Source organism: Micropterus dolomieu, linkage group LG08 (genome assembly GCF_021292245.1).
Source record: "Micropterus dolomieu isolate WLL.071019.BEF.003 ecotype Adirondacks linkage group LG08, ASM2129224v1, whole genome shotgun sequence".
NCBI lineage: Eukaryota > Metazoa > Chordata > Actinopteri > Centrarchiformes > Centrarchidae > Micropterus > Micropterus dolomieu.
The window spans coordinates 3,713,482-3,734,175 of NC_060157.1; the positions used below are offsets into that span (position 1 = coordinate 3,713,482).

The 20,694-nt window shown below is 38.8% G+C and overlaps 2 protein-coding genes across 2 annotated transcripts in view; one reads left to right on the plus strand and one right to left on the minus strand.

Annotated features, from left to right (window-relative positions):
- Window positions 1-17,681, plus strand: part of LOC123974622 (rhamnose-binding lectin-like) — a 19,803-nt gene extending 2,122 nt beyond the window's left edge. Inside the window, exons 2-14 of the mRNA XM_046055446.1 lie at window positions 2,530-2,634; window positions 2,761-2,896; window positions 4,192-4,301; window positions 4,381-4,425; window positions 4,532-4,661; window positions 4,804-4,907; window positions 8,090-8,127; window positions 13,209-13,305; window positions 13,670-13,781; window positions 16,640-16,770; window positions 16,907-16,951; window positions 17,066-17,198; window positions 17,570-17,681. Of these exons, the coding sequence (XP_045911402.1) occupies window positions 2,530-2,634; window positions 2,761-2,896; window positions 4,192-4,301; window positions 4,381-4,425; window positions 4,532-4,661; window positions 4,804-4,907; window positions 8,090-8,127; window positions 13,209-13,305; window positions 13,670-13,781; window positions 16,640-16,770; window positions 16,907-16,951; window positions 17,066-17,198; window positions 17,570-17,681 (1,298 nt within the window). The remainder of the gene's footprint in view (window positions 1-2,529; window positions 2,635-2,760; window positions 2,897-4,191; window positions 4,302-4,380; window positions 4,426-4,531; window positions 4,662-4,803; window positions 4,908-8,089; window positions 8,128-13,208; window positions 13,306-13,669; window positions 13,782-16,639; window positions 16,771-16,906; window positions 16,952-17,065; window positions 17,199-17,569) is intronic.
- dnmt3bb.1 (DNA (cytosine-5-)-methyltransferase 3 beta, duplicate b.1) overlaps window positions 1-20,694 on the minus strand; it is a 100,719-nt gene that overhangs the window by 69,361 nt on the left and 10,664 nt on the right. The gene's annotated exons all lie outside the window — the stretch shown is intronic.

Consider the following 20,694-nt stretch of genomic DNA (forward strand, 5'->3'; position numbering starts at 1 on the left):
AGCAGGCCATTTTGAGGTATAAATATTTACTAAAGTATAATACTCATATACTTATATGCAAAATCATAATCTGAACTAACAACTAAAGCTTTAAAAAATGTATTGGAATAAAAACTACACTTATTCTAAAATATGTACAGTAGAAGTAAAAGTAAAACAGCATAAAATAAAAAGTAATAATTGAACAAATGTAGATATATTTCATCGATGATAGATTTTAAATTGATCTACTAGAGTAAAATTGTACCTAGAAATGTAGTGGAGTAGAAGTATAAAGAAGCATAAAATGGAAATAAAATGGAGCTCTGGGTAATGTGTGACGGCATTTCTCACTATTTTCAATATTTTTATAAACACTCACTATATAGTGCTCTACAAACAACTCGACGACACAAAAATATTAAACTAAGATGGAGACCCTACTGTCTGCACGGGTTCGTATAACCAAACAGAGATCTGAAACATGAAACCTCAGTTCCCTCCCTTGTTTGTTCTCAGGAACTTTATTAAACAAATATTAAAGTAAGAAGTCTTTTGTTCTGAGATGATTCATTTTTCACATTAATTTAATTTGATTATCTGTAACTATTACGGTTTTGTCCATTGGTCTGTTGCAACTGACAAGGAAGTCATCCGACTTTGTAATTGGTGACTTGTTTGCACAAGGAGAAGCAGTTTTTACACCCCAACACCATAAATAGCCAGTTTCTGTTCCACCACCATCATTGACTTTGATCATTGATTGACTTCACCGCTTTAAATCAATCCAGATCTTCTGACAGAATGCTCCACTCCAGACTCAGCATCACACTGTGTAAGTATACAACAAACTACAAGGTAGATCTGTTTATCTTTATACAGCACAGGGCTTCATAATGAGATTAAGTTGTAATTCCCTTAATGACACTGAAGAAATTATAATTATGTGGATTTGTATTAAATCATTAAAAAAGATTTTTGTTTTCTTGCTGAAAACTTGCTGAAAACTCTCTATTATACTTAATTGGAGTAAAAGCAAAATATTCTCAGGCTTTGATATTAGAGTAAGAGATAATAAAAAGATAATAAAAAAGTTACAATTGCCAATATCTGCTAATAACAAATGTCTGCATTGTATGTTTTTTTAAAATTTGACATACATTTCTTAACTTTTTATTCTATTTTAATAGAACAGACCTCAAACTAAAATTTTAACTGACATTTTGTATAAACTTATAAGCACAATGATTCATTTATTCAAGTGTCAAGAGTTAATATGTAATAAATTCTGCAGAACATGAAATGATTAATAAAGGATAACAGGCATAAGTCATCTTTTACAAATGTTAATACATTTGTTAACATGAGTTCAACTGTCAAAGGTTTCTTACATTAGGCCGAGTGTGCATTAAAGGTTAAGTAATTTAATAAAATCAGTTTCAACAAAGCAAATGTCACAAGAATGAACACCACAACTATCAATATTATGATGTATAGTTTATAAAATAATTAGTAAATTATTAATTAACTATTAATAAAGCCCTTAGTATCAAACAAACCCTTTGTAAAGGGAACCTGATGTCAAATTGTCTAAAAATATATCTCTCTGCAGGTATTAATTGTTATTCAAAGATGTAACCTTCAATTGACCTGTGAAAGATTTCTGTGATTTATGGTGTTGTCATTAACTCCCAGAACATTGTTAAACAGGATTTACACAGAAGTTACAAGACTAAAATAATAAACTTTAAAAAAGTTTTTCTTTTCCAGTGCTGGAAGCAACGTGTTTGCTTATGAGAGCAGGTAAATGGATGTTTGAATTTTGTATGACAAGTTTAGATTATACTTCCATAATTATCCATGATTCTCAAGCATAATGTTTTTTTACCACTACCTTCTCACTTTCTTCTCACAAACAACCTTCTTTTTCATTGTTCATTTTGTTTTCTTCTCCTTCATTCTCTTCACTAATCCTTCTTCTTTCTGCCTCTGTCACATGCTCATCCTGCTCCTCTGCTAAGGACAGAAACATACAAACAGGACTGATATTATAGTGTTACGAATACCATCAAACAGACTTAGTGTTATTAAACAGTGTTAACTTATAGAAAGCTGAAGTCTTGACATCACTTCCTGTCCAGCCTTGTTCCACCAATTTCTCTTGCTCAATGTAATCTCTTATCATCTTCATTCATAAGTGTAACATGAAGCGTGTTTCTGCTGTTTACTTTCCATAATTTAAGACAAATCAGCTCCACTGCAGTTGCTGCTATTAGATATCGAATCCTTTGTTATTTTAACAAAGTTAAACAACATCTGCCAAACTTCTAAAGCCACATCGTATCGAGGGAATAAAGTGATGATTTTAATTTTGCCACTTTCTGGAGTAACCGGACCTTTTCTCTGCTATTTTATTCATCCCAAAACTGTTTTACTGTTTCTAACTGAATGTTCATAGGAAGCTTAATTTGGTCTTTTTGGTTGTTATTCCACAACAACCGTGTATTTGTTCCATTATGCACAAATTATAGCACAAACCTTTCTTTCCAGGACATTCTGGAGCCCAACAGGTTTCCCCCAACTTTCCGACCACCTCATTCACAGAGAGAGTGATCACCTGTGATGACGACCTCAACGTCCACCGCCTGAGCTGTGGTATGACTGAACTCAAACAACTACAAGTACAAACAGCAGTACATACGTTGGTTTTTTTTTTTGGCTGTGAGTTTTCCTCCATTACACCGTCCCTCTCTCCTTGTTTCCCTCTGTGTTGTATAACAGAGAGTGGAGTGATCTTTGTGCAGACAGCTCTGTATGGGCGAGCAGACAAAACGACCTGCAGTGAGGGCAGACCTCCACAGCAGCTTGCCAACACACAGTGTTCTCATCCGGACACCTTGGACATCATGAGGAAAAGGTACACTTCTAGCGCCACCAGCAGGTCAACGTTTTCATAAATGGCATTAAATAACTCAACATAGATGATTGGCACCAAATGTTATGCATACAGTTATGGTCACCAGAGGATTAATCCTAAAGACTCCATGAGGTTGACTGATTTTGCTTTAAGGAAATATCTCAGCAGCTATTGGATGGATTTCTGTGGGATTTGATACTGAAACGTCCCCAGGATGAATCGTAATAACTAACTGATCTCCACCATCATAACGTCAAAATTTCAGTTTGTCCAATCTTTGGTCTTTGACATTCCCATCAGTGTGTCAGAAAATGCTTCCAAGAATCGGCATGCAAACATTATCAGCATGTTAGCATGTTGACATTAGAATTCACATAATGCTTTAAAGGTTCGGTGTGTAAATTTTAGTGGCATCTAGTGGGGTCTGCATCTGACAGCAAACAGCAACAGGATTGCAACCAACTGCTCACTCACTGCTCATCCCTCCCTTTGCAAGAGCGTAAGAGAAGTTTCCCAACACGATCTGTCGTCTCTTGCGCTAAATAATACCTGTGGTCTTCCATTGGTCCAACTTTCACTTCTCTTCTTACTTCGAACAAACCAGACAACTACTACTACTTCTTTTTCTTCTTCTTCATATGTAATACATTTTATTTGTAATTTTTGTTTTCAACATAGTGTCGAAAAGCTGATCCAACATGGCGACTTCCATGTAAGAGGATCCACGGTGTATGTAGACAGAAATGACTCATTCTATAGTTAAGTAAATTATATTGTATTTCTGTCAGTAGTTCCTTCTAAATATTCCACACTGAACCTTTCTTAGAGCCTCATAGAGCCACTTGAGTGACTGTAGCTCCTTAGTCTTTGTGACTGACCGGCCCACTGATATCTGGCATTTTAAGATAAAAGGCATCAGCTGATGCCTGTACTCACAAAGCGGGCCGACACATCTGGCAGCCTTGTCAGTATAGCTGCTGTGGAACAACTTAGCGCTAAACCTGGAAACGAGCTCTTCATACTTTGTGAGATTTAGATAGTGATGACCTGTCTCTCCCATTGTAAATTACAGCAAATCCAATCTACAACCATTAGTGTTAAACATTTATACTTTAGAGTGTAACACAGTTGAAAGACGTCACTTCTGACAAACTGTACCCCACAAGTTATGTTACAATTCCTTCACACGTCTGCAATACAAAGCGTGATGTAAATTGCTTCTCATACTGTAGTCTCTTCAGAGAGATTTGTGATTCACTAAACCTGGAAACGAGCTCTTTATCTTTTCCCTGCAGATGTAATGGCAAGAGGGTGTGTGAACTAAACACAAACACCTTCCGTGCTTCTGATCCCTGCATTGGGATCTGCAAATATCTGGACACCACCTACACCTGCCTCCCAGCAAGTCAGTGACTTTTGTGCACGTAACTAAAAGTGAAGCAACAGTGTAACATGTCTAATGTTATTTATCTTTACTTTGACAGTCTTCAGCATAACATGTGAAAGGTCTCTGGCAAGCCTGCAGTGTGGTAAGATCACACTTTCTCTTTTGTTTTTGGTGGATTAATGTGATAAAGTTATATTTTCTATGCATTTCAGCATTCATCTGAATATTTTACCTTTTGTTTTTGTCAGATGAAGGGCAGGTTATACTTGTCTATAGTGCTGATTACGGACGTCGTGACCCCACCACATGCTCTTACCGACGACCTGTCTCTGATGTTCAAAATGTGTGCTCACTCCCCACAAGCAAAGTTGCTGAAAGGTACAGCTGCCCAGTATTCTTGTTAAACAATGGGGATTAATATCATCCACGTTAATTAATAAAAGCTCATGTAAAATCCATTTTTCCCAGTCTTCTGTGCAAATTCAAACCTGTATTCACTCACATCACTCTGCCTCCACAGCTGTAACGGGAAAAACAGCTGTACTATCAGAGCAGTCAACTCAGTGTTTGGAGACCCCTGTGGCACCACTTATAAGTACCTGGAAGTGGCTTACACATGTCACTGTAAGTAGCTGTTTCACTCTACTGAAGCTGATCTGTGGTCCTGAAAAGCAAAATATAACTGAATATGCAATATGAAGAAAAAGGGATTGTGACAAGATACAGTATGTCCACACCAAACTGACAGCAGCCTCTCTGATCATGAAAGTAATTCATTAAAGCACAAACACACAGCCTATAGAAATCTATTAAGATATGATCCATCAGGGGAGCTACCGTCTTGTTAAGAGGAGCCGAGCTCCCTCGTAGTTTGCACCCTACCTACAATCTCGACCAGTCTTTTAATCGTAGATTTGTTTTTCTGGTGCCGAAATGTTTCTTGGTGTTATTAAAAAAACAAAACATCACTTAATTTCAGGTTAAAATGCATTGTAACGCACATTACTGAGATTGTTACGGGTATAATATTACCAATGTTTTTTATATTACTGCGTTACAACAAAAAGCTATAGATTAATATAATTGTATTACTTTTGTAACGCGTTACTCCTAAAGGCTAATTTATACTTCTGCGTCAAAGACGTGCACCTCCTCCAAAATGTAACTACACGCTGAGTTGACGCGGACCGTAAGTTCTGTGATTGGTTGGCTGGGTAGCCTCCCAATGCCTCCAAGCCGACCGGAAGTACCCCGTGGTTTGAAGTAACTTTTAGTAGCAGCCAAAACGGCGGCTGTAACACAGTAAATCAATATATTTGACCGTCACAACCCATCAGAATGTGATCCATTTGGTCAATTTTATCCCCATTTACATTAGCGGAGGGCTAAACTGGAAGTTAGCCTGCTCGGCCGGCAAAAGTCAACACAGTGGATGCTGTAGTGCTACTGCCGACTAGCGTTTGGGGGTGTAATTTCAGAATGACGGACACACCTACGCACAAGTATAAATGCATGGTTAGGTGCGTAGCCTACGGCGTAGGTACGCACGTACACCCTACGCAGGAGTATAAATCGGCCTTAACACTGCTAACTAGTCTTTATCCTAGTGATTAAAAGCTCCAGAAAAAGTTAGTAAGTAGACCTTGAGTTAACATTGTTTGTCAAACTGCTATTTCCTGGTCAAGGATGAACTTTAATGCTCAGTGTGTAAAATGGTGGATTATAAAATGTCATTCTGTAGCAACAGAACAGGTTTATGCTCTCAGAAACTTAATCCATCTGTCTAAAGTCAATGTTTTATTTCTTATTTTGCAGATCCTGGCATTTAAACAACAAAACATCGCACTGTATGTGCTTTGAGTAAAAGGCATTCAGCAGAATGTTTTCAGTTTATGATAAAATGAAGTAATCAAGAAACCAATGAAACTATCAAAATCCCAAGTACACCATATAGCCAAAAGTATTTGGACACCCGAAAAATACATTTGCATTTTACATTTAGCTGACACTTTTATCCAAAGCGACTTACAATTGCTATACATGTCTGAGGTCGACTGCCTCTGGAGCAACTAGGGGTTACCAGGGACTACAGTCGAACATTAGCCTAGCTGGCTAAACTGGCACATTTACAGAAATGTTTATCAATGTGCACTGTCTCTGTAAACTTAAACTCTATAAATAAAATAAATTGTCTTGCTCAGAGACACAATGGTGGATGGGTCACAGTAGGGGATTGAACCCAGGTCTCTCACACCAAACATGTGTTTTATCCATTGCCCCATCAGCACCCCACAAATACACTCATGCAGTGGTTCACCATCTCATACCGTGCTAGTCAAGTGCACTGTGGTAAGCTGTCTACATACTTTTGGCCATATAGTTAAAATACTGTTAACGATAAATCAAAAAAAAGGGGGGGGGGGGGGGGGGGGGGGGGGTATTGATTTAATAAGCCTTTGATTGAGTGATTGATTTGAATTTCTTTTGTCTCTGGTCTGTTCAATTTCCACCTCACTGTGAAACACAAATAAAATTTACGTAGCATTGCCTCGTGTTCTGTTTCAATACACTGAAATATTATTAATGGTAGTTTAGTCCAATAGCTAATATTTCTGACTCTTATTTGTGTTGCAATATGTTTTGTGAATTTAAGTATTTTTGTTGTATGTACCACTAGCTATCTGTCCATGGTCAAAACATCTCAAATGCAGCTCTTCCTCACTCCTTCAGATTATTCATTCGTCATTAGATACGAAGTTTAAACATAATATCTTAAACAAAAATGTTTTTGCACAGCTCTGGTACATAGCCTAAAAGAAAAGGCTTTAATACATTTGGTCCATAATGTAGGTAAAAATACGTCGGATTATATAAATTAAATGTTTTATTAAAGGCCCCCTCTGCTGATTTGATATTGCACTTATATAAAGTTTTGGTACTTATAAAGGTAATATCAAAAAAACATGGGTTTTTAGAATACAAACTATCCTTACCAACCAGTAGAATCCTCTCTTATATCATTGCACGGTTGCATTTTATTTAAAGGTTCAGTGTGTAAGATTTAGTGGCATCTAGTGGAGAGAGTGGCCAGTCAAGAAATTTGGTTTCTTTAGGTATGTTAAAGAAATTATATCTATTTAATTATTAAGTAAACCATATATTACTGTGACTTGGCCACTGACAGATAACATGGAAAATGTAAGTAAAGAGTGTGAAACACTGTCACTGTTTCTGCACCACAGTCCATTAAACACCACACATTAGATAAAGTTTATACAAACACTGATAAGGGAAACCCATTAATTCTCTCTGTGATTATGGACCCTCGCCAAAACCGTCCGCCAACATTAATATCTGCCCCGCTGCCAGATTATGGTGCTTTGATAGTGTCAAAAAAATATAAATAAATAAATACTTTGATAGTGGTGTTGGAATAGATCTCAGTCATGGCAGCAACAGTTACTCACATAATCACTTCCTCTTTAGTGGTTTTGCCTACAAAATAAAAGCGTGAGAAGCAGTGGCGTTGCTATCTCTCAAGACAGCCTTGTTACTAGCTCTCACCTCTGCCAAGAGGGTGAGGGAGCTGTGTGCCCTGTCGGTTCATCCCAGCTGCATGCTGCTTCGTGGGGACCACAGTGCAGCGGTGTTAAGATCGAACTTCTCCTTTGTTCCTAAGAACATGTGGAGCTCGTTCAGGTCAAGGATGATATATTCTGATGCCTTCCACCCCCTGCCCCACGCTGGGCCTAGGTAGGCGAGGCTGCATCTGTTGTGTCCTGTGTCCGTTCCCCCATTCGACACAGTGATCAACTGCTCGTTTGCTTTGGTGACGGTGCGATCGGTAAGCCTACGCGTGGGCTGAGAAAGACCCAACCTCGGTGGTCCGGGCTCACTCCAGACAGGGTGTGGCTGCGTCAACGGCCCTCGAGCGTCGAGGAGATTTGTACAAAGGCGTCGTGGTCTTCACCATGTCCGTTTGTGCGTTTTTACCTCTTGGATGTGTCGGGCTTCTTCTCAGGATCTGTGCTCGCGGGTCCGACTCAGGATCTGTGAAGAGAGAGACCGGTTGTCGGGGAGGAAATTTTCCCACTGACTGTCCCAGACATCCCTGTAAGGGGTCAGGACAGTTCAGGTGTTTGTATCTATCTGAATCAGATCCCTCTTGGTCATGCCAAACCCCTAGCGGTCTAGTGACCTTCTGTGGGGTGGCCCACTGCCCCATCACTTAGGATGGAGGGCCTTTGGCTTGTGTTGGTGAGGTGAGCTGTGGCTTGTGGAGGCTGGGCGGACAGTCATCGGGCTCCACGTACATTAGCCATAGAGTCCAGTAGAGGGCTCTACGATGGTGCCGTCTGCTGAAGGGGTTGTCGGATGCTGAGCAGTGAGGACGCCGCTATTTATACGGTACGCACGTACGGTAGCGAGACAGTTTTCCACAGGGTCATTTGTCCACTGCCAGTCAACCACTTGTATTGAGTCCTGACAGGACTATGGTGAGGGGTTCATTCCCCAAACAGCTAATTAGGTGTTGCTATAGGTTCCCCAAAAATAATAAGTAAAGTAAAGACTAAACATGACAATGCAAAAAAAAAAAACACTGTTAGGCTACAGCAACACTGTGAGTGATCCTCAAGAAAAATATTTTAACGTCAGTAACTAATGTTATGTTATGTTGACATGATACAGGATAATGTCTATGATCATCATCATGGTAAGTGTGACTGGTGGCATGGGAAGAGCAGATGAAGGAGGCCTTTTATCAGAAATAGGATAAATTTGAGGGCCTAGTAAGCGACTGTCACAGACAAGGCTGGAAGACAAGGTGCTTACCTGTGGAGGTTGGATGCAGAGGCTTCACGGGACAGTCTCTCTGTAGGGTATCACAGGCAAGAGGAAAAGGAAAGCAACCTTCAACAGCACAGAGGCTGCAGAGAAACCCTCCAGATCACTTTGATCACCACTATCACTTTGAAAACTCTAAAATGGTTTAGAGAGTTTATTCATAAATACCAACTAAATGCTAGCATGTGAAAGACAGCAGTATTTACTTGTGGTCAATAGCTAATTGTAGTCTTAATATATGAAGCTACAAACCTGTACTTCTGGTGAGGAGTCCTTCGTTGTCCTTATGGTATGTCTCTGTGGTTTGTCGGTCTGGCAGGAAACCTTTTGCAGGTACTGACTGATGTGCTGGCCTGTATACAGGATACAGTGTGTACCTGTATCATCTGAAATGTTTAGTTACAGCAACAGCTAAAAACAGTGCAAAGACTTATGGAGGAAAACATTTATTATACAGAACATTTGACTTTGACTGTATTTTGGTTTGTGACATACAAAAAGTTCTATATGGAAAAACCCAGTGAGACTCAGCATTGGTTACAGTTACTCATTTTTCGGACGCTTTTATCCAAAGCGGCTTACAATTGCTAAACATATATGGCAGAGGTCGCACACCTCTGGAGCAACTACGGTTTAGGTGTCTTGCTCAGGGACAGATTGGTGTCGCAGTGGGAATTAAACCTGGGTCTCCCACACCAAAGGCATGTGATAAGACAACCCATTTCAATGCAATGCAAGAACACATGAGCCCAACAGGAAAGACACAGGGCTGGTGACAGTATTCTTTAACTGTAATGGAGCTTCAGTATTGTCATGATGTATTGTTCTTCTTGTGTGCACACTTTGTCTTCGGTAAATATGATACAGGATTATACAGGAAGGATGAAGATTTTTCATTTGTTGTTACTGTGGTAAATATAACAATATTGATATTGATTTTAGAAGTTGTGTAATCTGCAGTTTAGATATTCTCTGTCAACAGGGTTTAATGTTTGCTTGGTCCTTATTAACTTACCTGCTTTATGATATGTTGCAGTTCTGCACATTATCCATTCTAGTTGTTTACACGTTAGCAACTGCACTTACTGTATATATGTTTCCAGAATGCAAGGAAACCTCAGTGTCTAGCTAAAGATGAAAACAGGATTGCACAAAGGAAGGAAGGATTTATTGCAGGCTCGTGTATTAGATTACATTAGTTTTAGCTAGGTGTACACAAACACTTAGTTGCCAGTTCATTATCTATATATTTTCAACAACATTCAAACATTTAGTCATTTGTATCCTAGAACAATGCTAGCTCAGCACAGCTGTGCATCTAAAAAATTAAGTCTAAAATTCTATTCAAAATGAATCAGAAATAATACTGATTAAAAAATACCATTAAAACGACTGAAAACGCACATCTAGTGGGCGTTCACGTACACTAGTCATGAACATGCCGGTGTAAACATGAAGCAGATGGTTTGTTCCGTAGTTACAGAGGATTTGGCGAAAGACTAAAGTACTACAGACGAAGAACCAATAATGAGCTGGGACTGTTACTGAATGTAACACAGAAGTGGTGTCGGCTATGCTTCGGGGAGTGTGGCTTTGGTAGGAGCCCAGAAGGGAGGGGGTGGGAGTTTCGCTGTTGGATGCCTAGCAGTTTCTTAGTTTCTCAAACTTATCTACCCTGCGTTTGAGTGTTTAAAGCCCAGATTTTTCAGGGGGAGGACCCCCCTAATTAATCAGTAGTAATTATAAAAATCATAATTAAGTTTGTACGCCACATTTCGCCCGATATCAGCTGGGATTGGCTTCAGCAGTTGATGATGGCGGTGGGGGTGGGGCGAGGGAGAGTGGGGCTGGGCTGAAGGAGGTGAAAACATGAAAGATTTAAGGGCTGGGCTAAGCTCTCAAGAGTCTGGAAACACAATAAACTGCCCCCCAACACAATAAATAGCAGGCGTCTGTTCCCCCAGAATCACTTCAGCTCTTCAGATTGACTTAATCGCTTCACCTCAAACCAAATCTTCTGACATCATGCTCCGCTCCAGACTCAGCACCACACTGTGTACGTACACAACAAACTACAAGGTCAATTTATCCATCTCATGATATTTGGGGATGTTTCCAGTCAGGATATTTTTTATTGCACCTCTGTAAGACAGACATTTTGTTTTCTAAAGTTTCCTTAAGAAATACAGCAGAAATGATAATTATGTGGGTTTGTATATAATCAGCACGATTGACTTTTGATTTTTTACGTAATAACTAATGTCTGCATTGTATGTTTTAAAAAAATAATTGATTCTACTTTAATAGAACAGACCTCAAACTAAAATTTTGCCACAATTAAATATTTATAACATATTACTCTGTGATATATCTGTCATAAGTTGTTATAAGCTCTTTTAATGATTAATAAAGCATTTACTGATATTTATAAATAGGTTATAAACCATTTTGGTTGGACAGGTTGAGGGGAAAAACAACTCTGGCTGATGAATCATTCAGAAAGTGTCAAAATTGAATAAGCAATCAAGTCTGCAGATAAAATATGATGTGAGTAATAAAGGATAACAGACTTCTTTTACAAAAGTCAACACTTTCATTAATATGAGTTCAACTGTCAAAGGGTTCTTACAATAAGCTAAGTGTGCATTGCATGTTAATTAATTTAATGAAATCAGTTTAACAAAGCAAACGTCACAGGAACAAACACCAACACCTGTCGATATTATGATGTATAGTTTAAATAATTAGTAAATTATTAATAATAATTAGCAAATAATTAATAAGGCCCTTAGATTCAAACTTTGTAAAGGAAATTTTAAGTCCAATTGTAAAAAAAAATATCTCTGCAGACAGGCAATAAGTGTTAGTCAAAGACATAAAGTTTAAATGATTATATGTTAATTAAACAAAACAAAATATTGACCCGTGAAAGAGTTCTGTGATTTATAGTGTTGTCATTAACTCCCAGAACATTGTTTACACAAAAATTACAAGACTAATAAACTTTAAAAATGTGTGTTTCTCTTCCAGTGCTGGCAGCAACGTGTTTGGGGTAACTGGATGTTTGAATTTTGTATTACAAGTTTGGAATATACTACCATAATGAATCATGATTGTTGTCATGCATCTTTTTTTTTTTTTTTTTTTTTTACAAATATGAGTCACAGTTTTGCATTTTGTTCTGTGATTATTAATTTAACAGCAAATTAACTTCTCACACACTGACTTTTTTGCTCTTTGTCCACTCTTTGTCTTCTCACAAACCACCGTCACTTTCATTTCCTGTTTCCTCCTCCTTCATTCTCTTCCCTAATCCTTCTTCTTTCTGCCTCTATCACATGCTCATCCTGCTCCTCTGCTAAGGACAGAAACATACAACAGGACTCATATTACAGCCTTACAAATACCATTAAAGAAGCCACTTGACATTAGTGATGCAAATTTCCTCCCAGTTGCTACAAATGAGGCTTGAAATAGATGAAGCACAGCACTGATCACGCTTGCATTAGCTGTTCGCAGCTGTTTCATTCATGCTCACTGGCTCTTTCACCAGCTTTGTGGCTGTCAGCTGATTTGTAACATCCAGTCATATTCAGGCGGTGCAGCCATCATAACCCGACGCTATTAAAGGCCGTTAACATTAAAAAGGTGAAGACCAAATTGTCGCAATCAATGAATTCGCTCACAACTGCAAAATTTTTCACAATGACTTCAGTTTATCTGAACTTAAACCTGCTTATTTGACAAAAAGCAATTAGTCTTGACAGTGCTGACCTTTAAGGGTATGGAGACGTCAGCAGTTGTGATGCACCATCCACTCTCATTTAACCTTCTCTGTCAGCGTATAAACAGATCGACAACAGAGACATGGTTTACAGACAATTATCGAGGGAATAAAGTGATTTTTCTAAATTTTGCCAGTCTCTGGAGTAACTGGACCTTTTTTTTCTGCTGTTTTATTTATTCCAAAAGTTTCTAAATGAATTTTTAAACTTAATTTGGTCTTTTTAGTTGTTTTTCCACAGCAGCCATGTATTTCTTCCAATATGCACTAATTATAGAATAAACTTTTCATTCCAGCACTTTCTAGAGCTCAGCATGTTTCCCCCAACCCCCTCATCCGTAGAGAGAGTGATCGACTGTGATGACGAGTACAACGTCCACCGCCTGAGTTGTGGTATAACTGAACTCAAACAACTACAAGTACACACACAGTACACATGTTGGGTTGTTTAGGCAAAAAGCAAAATGATTTAGTTGTGCACTATTTGCTCCTGTTTTTAAAACTAAAGTGCCCACTTGTTTTAGTCTTTTTTATATGGAAGTACTGTAAATACTAAATATTCAGTAGGAACAGATCTGAGAGCTGCAGAGAAGCTGGGAGCGCTGGAACATATTGAGACCAACACATTGTCAGTTTCTGACTTTTTCATGGGATTTGCTGACACTTCAGAAAGATAAAAATATCTCCTCATCCTGTGAGTTTTCCCCTATTAAATTTGTTTTCCTCTCTCCTTGTTCCCCTCTGTGTTTTGTAACAGAGAATGCAGCGATAAGTGTGCATACCGCTCTGTATGGACGTGCAGACCGTACGACCTGCAGTGAGGGCCGACCTCCACAGCAGCTTGCCAACACACAGTGTTCTCTGAAAAGGTGCAATTCAAAATTTGAATCTAGTGCCACCAGCAAGTCACTGTTTTCATTATAGCCATAAAATAACTCAGCATTGGATGACTGGCACCAAATGTTATACTACAGAGCCGTAGCCTTTTTAACTTCAATTAAAATTATACATAGGCTAACTTTAGGGCAATTGTATCAGGGGGCAATTTCTCCAAACAGAAACAAGCTAGAGTGATGACACTTAATCTGCACATGCTCAGTAGGATTCTCTCTCTGCCTGTTGAAAAGGAGCAGGATCATTTCACCTCAGTAGAAGTTTTTAACAAAATACTGATTTTAAGGTATGAAAGTAACTTTTTGGATGTACAGTATTTTATCTTCTAGTGTCTAAAGTTTAAATTACTACAAATTTAAACATACATAGATTTCATCTCTAGGTTACTGATTAACAATTAACACTAACAAACTATGCTAATATGGTTGTGTCTAGCGGGCATACAAGATTTTATCATGGCTGCAACATCGGGGGCAATTGTAACACAATGTTCACTGATGTTCCAAGCCACATGTAAGCAGCTTGTTTGTCTGTGTTGACTACTTTTGTTAGAAAGTGAACATATTTCATTAAATTTAAATGTAAAACTACATTAAAAGTTTGCAAAAGTAAAGTTCCTTTCAATTTCAGTTTGTCTATATAGTGGATTTAAAGTAGTTGATTGTATAAGACCCAGCAAAACCAAAGAAAATGACTAGTTCACTTGTGAAAACCAATTTTATGAAGTTAGAACAGAGAACTTAATAATTTGAACCATATAAAAACTTTCTTTAGTTTTAAGTAATTACTTTGAGGCAGCCTAGGCTTTTACTTGACATACAGTGGGTTAATATGACTTCTTGCATTTAATTAAATATTATAATATTTTTCTTATAAGTGAAAATATATGAATTATATTATTAATTAGTGCACATATATGTTTTTCTTGTATCAAAAGATGACTTGTGTATCTCAAGTTGTCTGTGAGTTATTAAGGAAAATGTAAAGAAATGTTACAATTGCCCCCGGTCTCCCCAACCTGATAGGCCTGCATTTAGTTTTGCGGAGATTCTCTGCCATGTGAATTCCCTCCTGTTGATGTCCTGATAACTATTTAGATTCTGGAAACTCACAAACAGCGAGGAGCAATCTCTCTTCCTATGATTTGTCGCGTAGCGTACAAAAAGTTCAAGACAGTTTGTGTGTGAGGCGACCACGACGGCAACAGTTTCACGGGAACGCACCCAGTACACCTTGTGCTCGACCACTTCACCTCACTCTAAAAGGGAAACTTGCTGCTCCCAGATGAAAGAAAAATGTTTCTGCTGATACCTGCTTAGAAAAAAAACCAAGAAAACTGGACTCTTAAGTAAGTCTGAACGACCATCGTTGGTACCATGACCTGAGGCCAAGTGTAAATGCTTTGCCAGTTTCCTGGGAATAGATGAAAGGACCGCATTGTAAGTGGGAGATAAGTGGTGGCGTAGACCACGTAACTCGTAACCTATTGGCCTCAGGTGGCGATGCCAACGATGGTCATTCAGACTTGGCCTCGGGTAGTCCTAATGATCGTAACGACTGTCGTTACAACAACCAGGAACACTAACGAACCAGCAGTATCGATGATCCTGGCAAACAACCCCACTGAGGTTAAATAGCTGAGTTTCTCTACCAGTCGGTCAGAGCTGAAGAAGTCCTTTGGATGAGGGACAAAACGTCTTCCAGTGTGTCTATGAAGATTCTCAGTCATCCAGGTCATAGTTATCCAACAAAGGTTAAAGTCAAGGGCAACTGGACTTGGTTGTCTTCCAGTATCTTCCAGTATCAACCAAGTCCAGTTGCCCTTGACTTTAACCTTCTTTGGATAACTATGATAACCATGGGTGAACTATAATAATAGTATATGTTTGAAACAAGAATATGGAGGTCATTATATATTGCGTGTAGCAATTTGTAACTTGTTTGTGTTTACATGCCGGGGACTGCAGATGGAAAGTAGCTGTCAGCTAAAAAAAATATATATTTTTTCTTTAAATGAGATTAGATGTTTTTAAATGTGTCCTTACCCTAACCCTTTTCATAAGATAAAATTTAATTAAATTTAAAAAATAACTGGACTCCAAACTCTTCTGCCAGCACTAGTGTCCTAGATGCGGTGTACTGTGTTTATGAGCCCGCAGCAGTAATACATAATGGTGTGGCCCATTAATGTGAGTATTAAAAATTTAAATTTAAATCATGGTATTGGCTTTTTATAATATAAATGCAATGTGTCAAAATCCAATATACAATGATTTGGCTTGAGTTCAGGTGTTGGATATATTGGTGTTTGCATGGGCTGTGAATATATGAATAACTAGGGGCTACTTGATAAACAAGCAAAGTGGTTTCTGTGCACAGAGGTGGCTGAAAGTGACCTTTAAGCACATAAAATTAGAAACTGTAGAATGTGCTAACTATGACCTGGATGACTGAGAATCTTCACAGACGTCCAGTCTTTGGTCTTTGACATCAGTGTGTCAGAAAATGCTTCAATGAATCAGCATGCAATCATTGTGCTGATAATGTTTGCATGTTAGCATATTAACATTCACATAATGCTTTAAAGGTTCAGTGTGTAAATTTTACTGGCATCTAATGGGGTCTGCATCAAAGGGTTGTAAATAGCAACCGTGGTGACCTGTTTCTCCCAGTTACACTGAGTGTAACACAGTTGAAAGATGTCACTTCTGACAAACTGTACCCCACAAGTTATGTTACAATTCCTTCACACATCGGCAATACAAAGCGTAGTTTAAATTACTTCACATAGTCCCTTCAGGGAGATTTGTGATTAACTAAACCTGGAAATTAGCTCTTTATTTTCTCCCTGCAGTTGTAATGGCAAGAGGGTGTGTGAAACAAATACGAACACCTTTCGTGCTTCTGATCCCTGCATTGGCATCTACAAATATCTGGAGACCACCTACACCTGCCACCCAGCAAGTCAGTGACTTTTGTGCACGTAACTAAAAGTGAAGGAGAGACACAAATAAGTTTGATGAGTGCAACATGTTCAATTCAATTCAATTCAATTTTATTTATATAACATGTCTAATGTTATTTATCTTTACTTTGACAGTCTTCAGCGTAGTGTGTCAGCACTCTTTGGCAAAGCTGCAGTGTCGTAAGATCACACTTTCTCCTTTGTTTTTGTATTTTTGGTGGGTTAATGTGATAAAGTTATATTTTCTATGCATTTCACCATTCATCTGAATATTTCCCCTTCTGTTTTTGTCAGCTGGAGTGCAGCTTATTTTTGTCTACAGTGCTTATTATGGACGGCGTGACCCCACCACATGCTCTTACCAACGACCTGCCTCTCAGGTCCAAAATGTCGACTGCTCAAACCCCACGAGCAAAGTTGCTCAAAGGTACAGCTGCTCACTTTTTGTGTACATGTTGTCTATGAAGACAGTTGAAGGGGGTGATGATGGCGTGGTGGATAAGACAGATGTCCTTGGTGTGAGAGACCTGGGTTCGATACCTATGACATATCCACCAATGTGTCGCTAAGCAAGACACTTAACCCCTAGTTGCTCCAGAGGCGTGCGACCTCTGACATTTATAGCAATTGTAAGTGGCTTTGGATGAAAGTGTCGGCTAAATGTAAGACTCAGTTGTCCAAGGTGTGTTAAAATCAAGGGCACATACTATGTTAATCTTCTCTCAGATGACACCTATGTCTCACATTCTTCTGTGCACTTTCAAACCTGTATTCACTCACATCACTCTGCATCCACAGCTGTAACGGGAAAAGCAGCTGTACTATCAGAGCGAGCAACTCAGTGTTTGGAGACCCCTGTGTTGGCACTTATAAGTACCTGGAGGTGGCTTACACATGTCAATGTAAGTAGCTGTTTCACTCTACTGAAGCTGATCTGTGGTCCTGAAAAGCAAAATATCCTTTAGTATACAATACGGAGGAAATGGGATTGTGACGAGATACAGTATGTCCACATTATGCTGTTAGCATACTGCGAAAACATTAAATAAGGAAAGCTCATTCAGTAAGTTTGTGTTAAAGGATCAGTGTTTTTTCTACCTACAATACAATATGATGAGAACATTTAAGATCACACAGATGTTTCTTTCTAACATAACCCTTTTTTGGATTCTTTTTACAGGAGAAAATACCTGGGCAAACCACACAGAGGTTGCAATGGTTATGAAATTTTTGCTTTATTGTTTATTCAAAAAGTATGTTTTCACTTTTAATATTTGAAGAATAAAGGATTTTACAATTGTCAAAGGTGACGCTGTCTCCGGTTACATACACTGGGGTTACTGGTGTGTAAACTTTCCCAAATCAGGGTAGTTCGGCAGTTAGATGAAATTCTGATATAGTAAAATCCAGAACAAGGTATTTTTCTAACATAACCTATAACTGGACATGCTAACATTTGCAGCTTACATTACAGCAGATAAACACCAGAGAAATATAAAGCACGACCAATTTGCTGTACCGCTATGGTTGCTGAGCTACGACTGAACAACGGCTGGGTTTAACAAAGGGTAAAAGATGAGGAAAGGTTTACTTACTAGTCTTTATCCTAGTGACGCTCCAGAAAAAGCTAGTAAGTGAACCTTGAGTTAAGATTGTTTTTGTCAAACTGCTATTTCTTGGTCAATGATAATTTTTGATGCTCAGTGTGTAAAATGGTTCTGCAGTAACAGAACATGTTTGTGCTCTCTGAAGTCAATGTTGTATCTCTTATTTGGCAGAACCTGGGAATTAAACAACAAAACATCACAATGTACGTGCTTTGAGTAAAAGGCGGACTGAGTCAGCAGAATGTTTTTAGTTTATGATAAAAGACAAGTAATCAAGAAACCAATGAAACTATCAAAATTCCAAGTACACCATATGGCCAAAAGTATGTGGTCACTGGAAAATACACTCATGTAGTTGTTGACCATCTCATACCAGGCTAGTCAAGTGGACTGGAGTAAGGTGTCCACATACTTTTGGCCATAAAGTTTACAGTCAACAAAATAATCAAAATGGAAAATACATATATTGCATTACGCAGTAATTAATTTGATTTTCTGATTTTAATGAATCAATTTCCTCCTCACTGTGAAACAAATAACAAATAAAATAAAATTCACCTAGCATTGCCTTGTGTTCTGTTTCATTAGACAGAAATATTATTAGTGGTAGTTCAGTCCAATAGCTTATATTTTTTTAGCTAGAGTCTTATTTGTGTTGTAATATTTTTTTTAATGAATGTAAGTATTTTTGTTAAAACAAATGGACCATTAGCTATCTGTCCATGTTCAAAACTGCCCAAAAGAAGCTCTTTCTCGCTCCTTCAGACTCATTAGACACAACTTATGGTGTTTTATAAGCATCTAAAAAAAGGGATTTACAGCTTATTAATTATTTACTATACAATTAATACATTTTTAGATTTTCTGTGATTTGTATTGCTTTTCTATAAAGTTTTGGTACTTACAAAAGACAGATTAAAAAAAATATTGTCCTTACCTTTTGTTGTTGTTAATCATAATTTTTACTTTAATTTTAATACTAGTTGTTTGTCTAGGCCTGTCCTATTCTCTCCTATATACATTACACAATGCCTCCATGTATCGTCCCTGTCAAATAAATAAATAAATTTGAACCTAAATAATCTAAAAACAAACAAACAAACAAAACGAAGACAGCTGAATTGTTAATGCAACTGACTTTGGTACAGGTGATCGTGGGTTAGATTCCTGGTCAGGGCGGGGTATCCAGGTGGACCATGGCATCCCACAACACCAATGCTCAGTGGCTAGTGGATCTAAGAACAAATCACAGCAATCTCCCAGAACAAGATCCAGCAACCATTACAACGGCAGACATCCAACAAAGAGTGGCAGGTATGAAGAGCTGGACAGCACCAGGCCCTGACATGATCCTGAATAAACTAACTGCACTCCACGAACGTCTGGCAACACAAATCAACCAAATGCTGATGGATGGGACCCACCCAGAATGGTTAACCCAAGAACGGACAGTCCTGATCATGAAGGATCCCCAGAAGGGAACAATCCCATCCAACTACCGGCCATTAACCTGCCTCTGCACAACATGGAAGCTCCTGTCAGGCATCATAGCGGCTAAGATGAGTAGGCACATGAATCAATACATGGACAGGGCCCAGAAGGGAATGGGTAGTAATACCAGGGGAGCCAAGCACCAGCTACTGGTTGATAGAGTCATTCGAGACTGCAAGACCAGGACAACAAGAAAGTCTACGACTCAATGCCACATACATGGATACTGGAATTCTTTCATCGAGAACTCAATGGGGCTGTGGAAAACAAGTTTGGAAGCCAATTGCACAAGTCAACATCAAGTGCGGCATATACCGAGGTGATGCACTATCCCCACTGCTGTTCTGCTTAGGCCTGAACCCCCTCAGCCAGATCATCACAAACACCGTCTACGGATACCGGTTCACTTCTACATGGATGACATTAAGCTGTATGCCAGAAACGAGCAAGACATCGACTCACTGATCCACACTACCAGGATCTACAGCAATGACATTGGAATGTTGTTCGGACTGGACAAGACCACTGTTCAGGATGAATCGACAAAGATCCAGGAGTACACCAGGAAGATGGCCCCCAAAGACGAAGGGCTTAGTGAATACCTCAGGCAGCAGAAAGCAGCGAGGGTGAGGACAAGGAAGATGAAGAACCTTCATGGAGAGACCAGCCGCTGCATAGAATGTACCACAGACAAATAGAAGAAGTGGCTGATATCAAGAAATCCTAGCAGTGGCTGGAAAAGGCTGGACTGAAGGACAGCACAGAAGCACTAATCATGGCGGCACAAGAACAGGCACTCAGTACAAGATCAATAGAGGCTGGGGT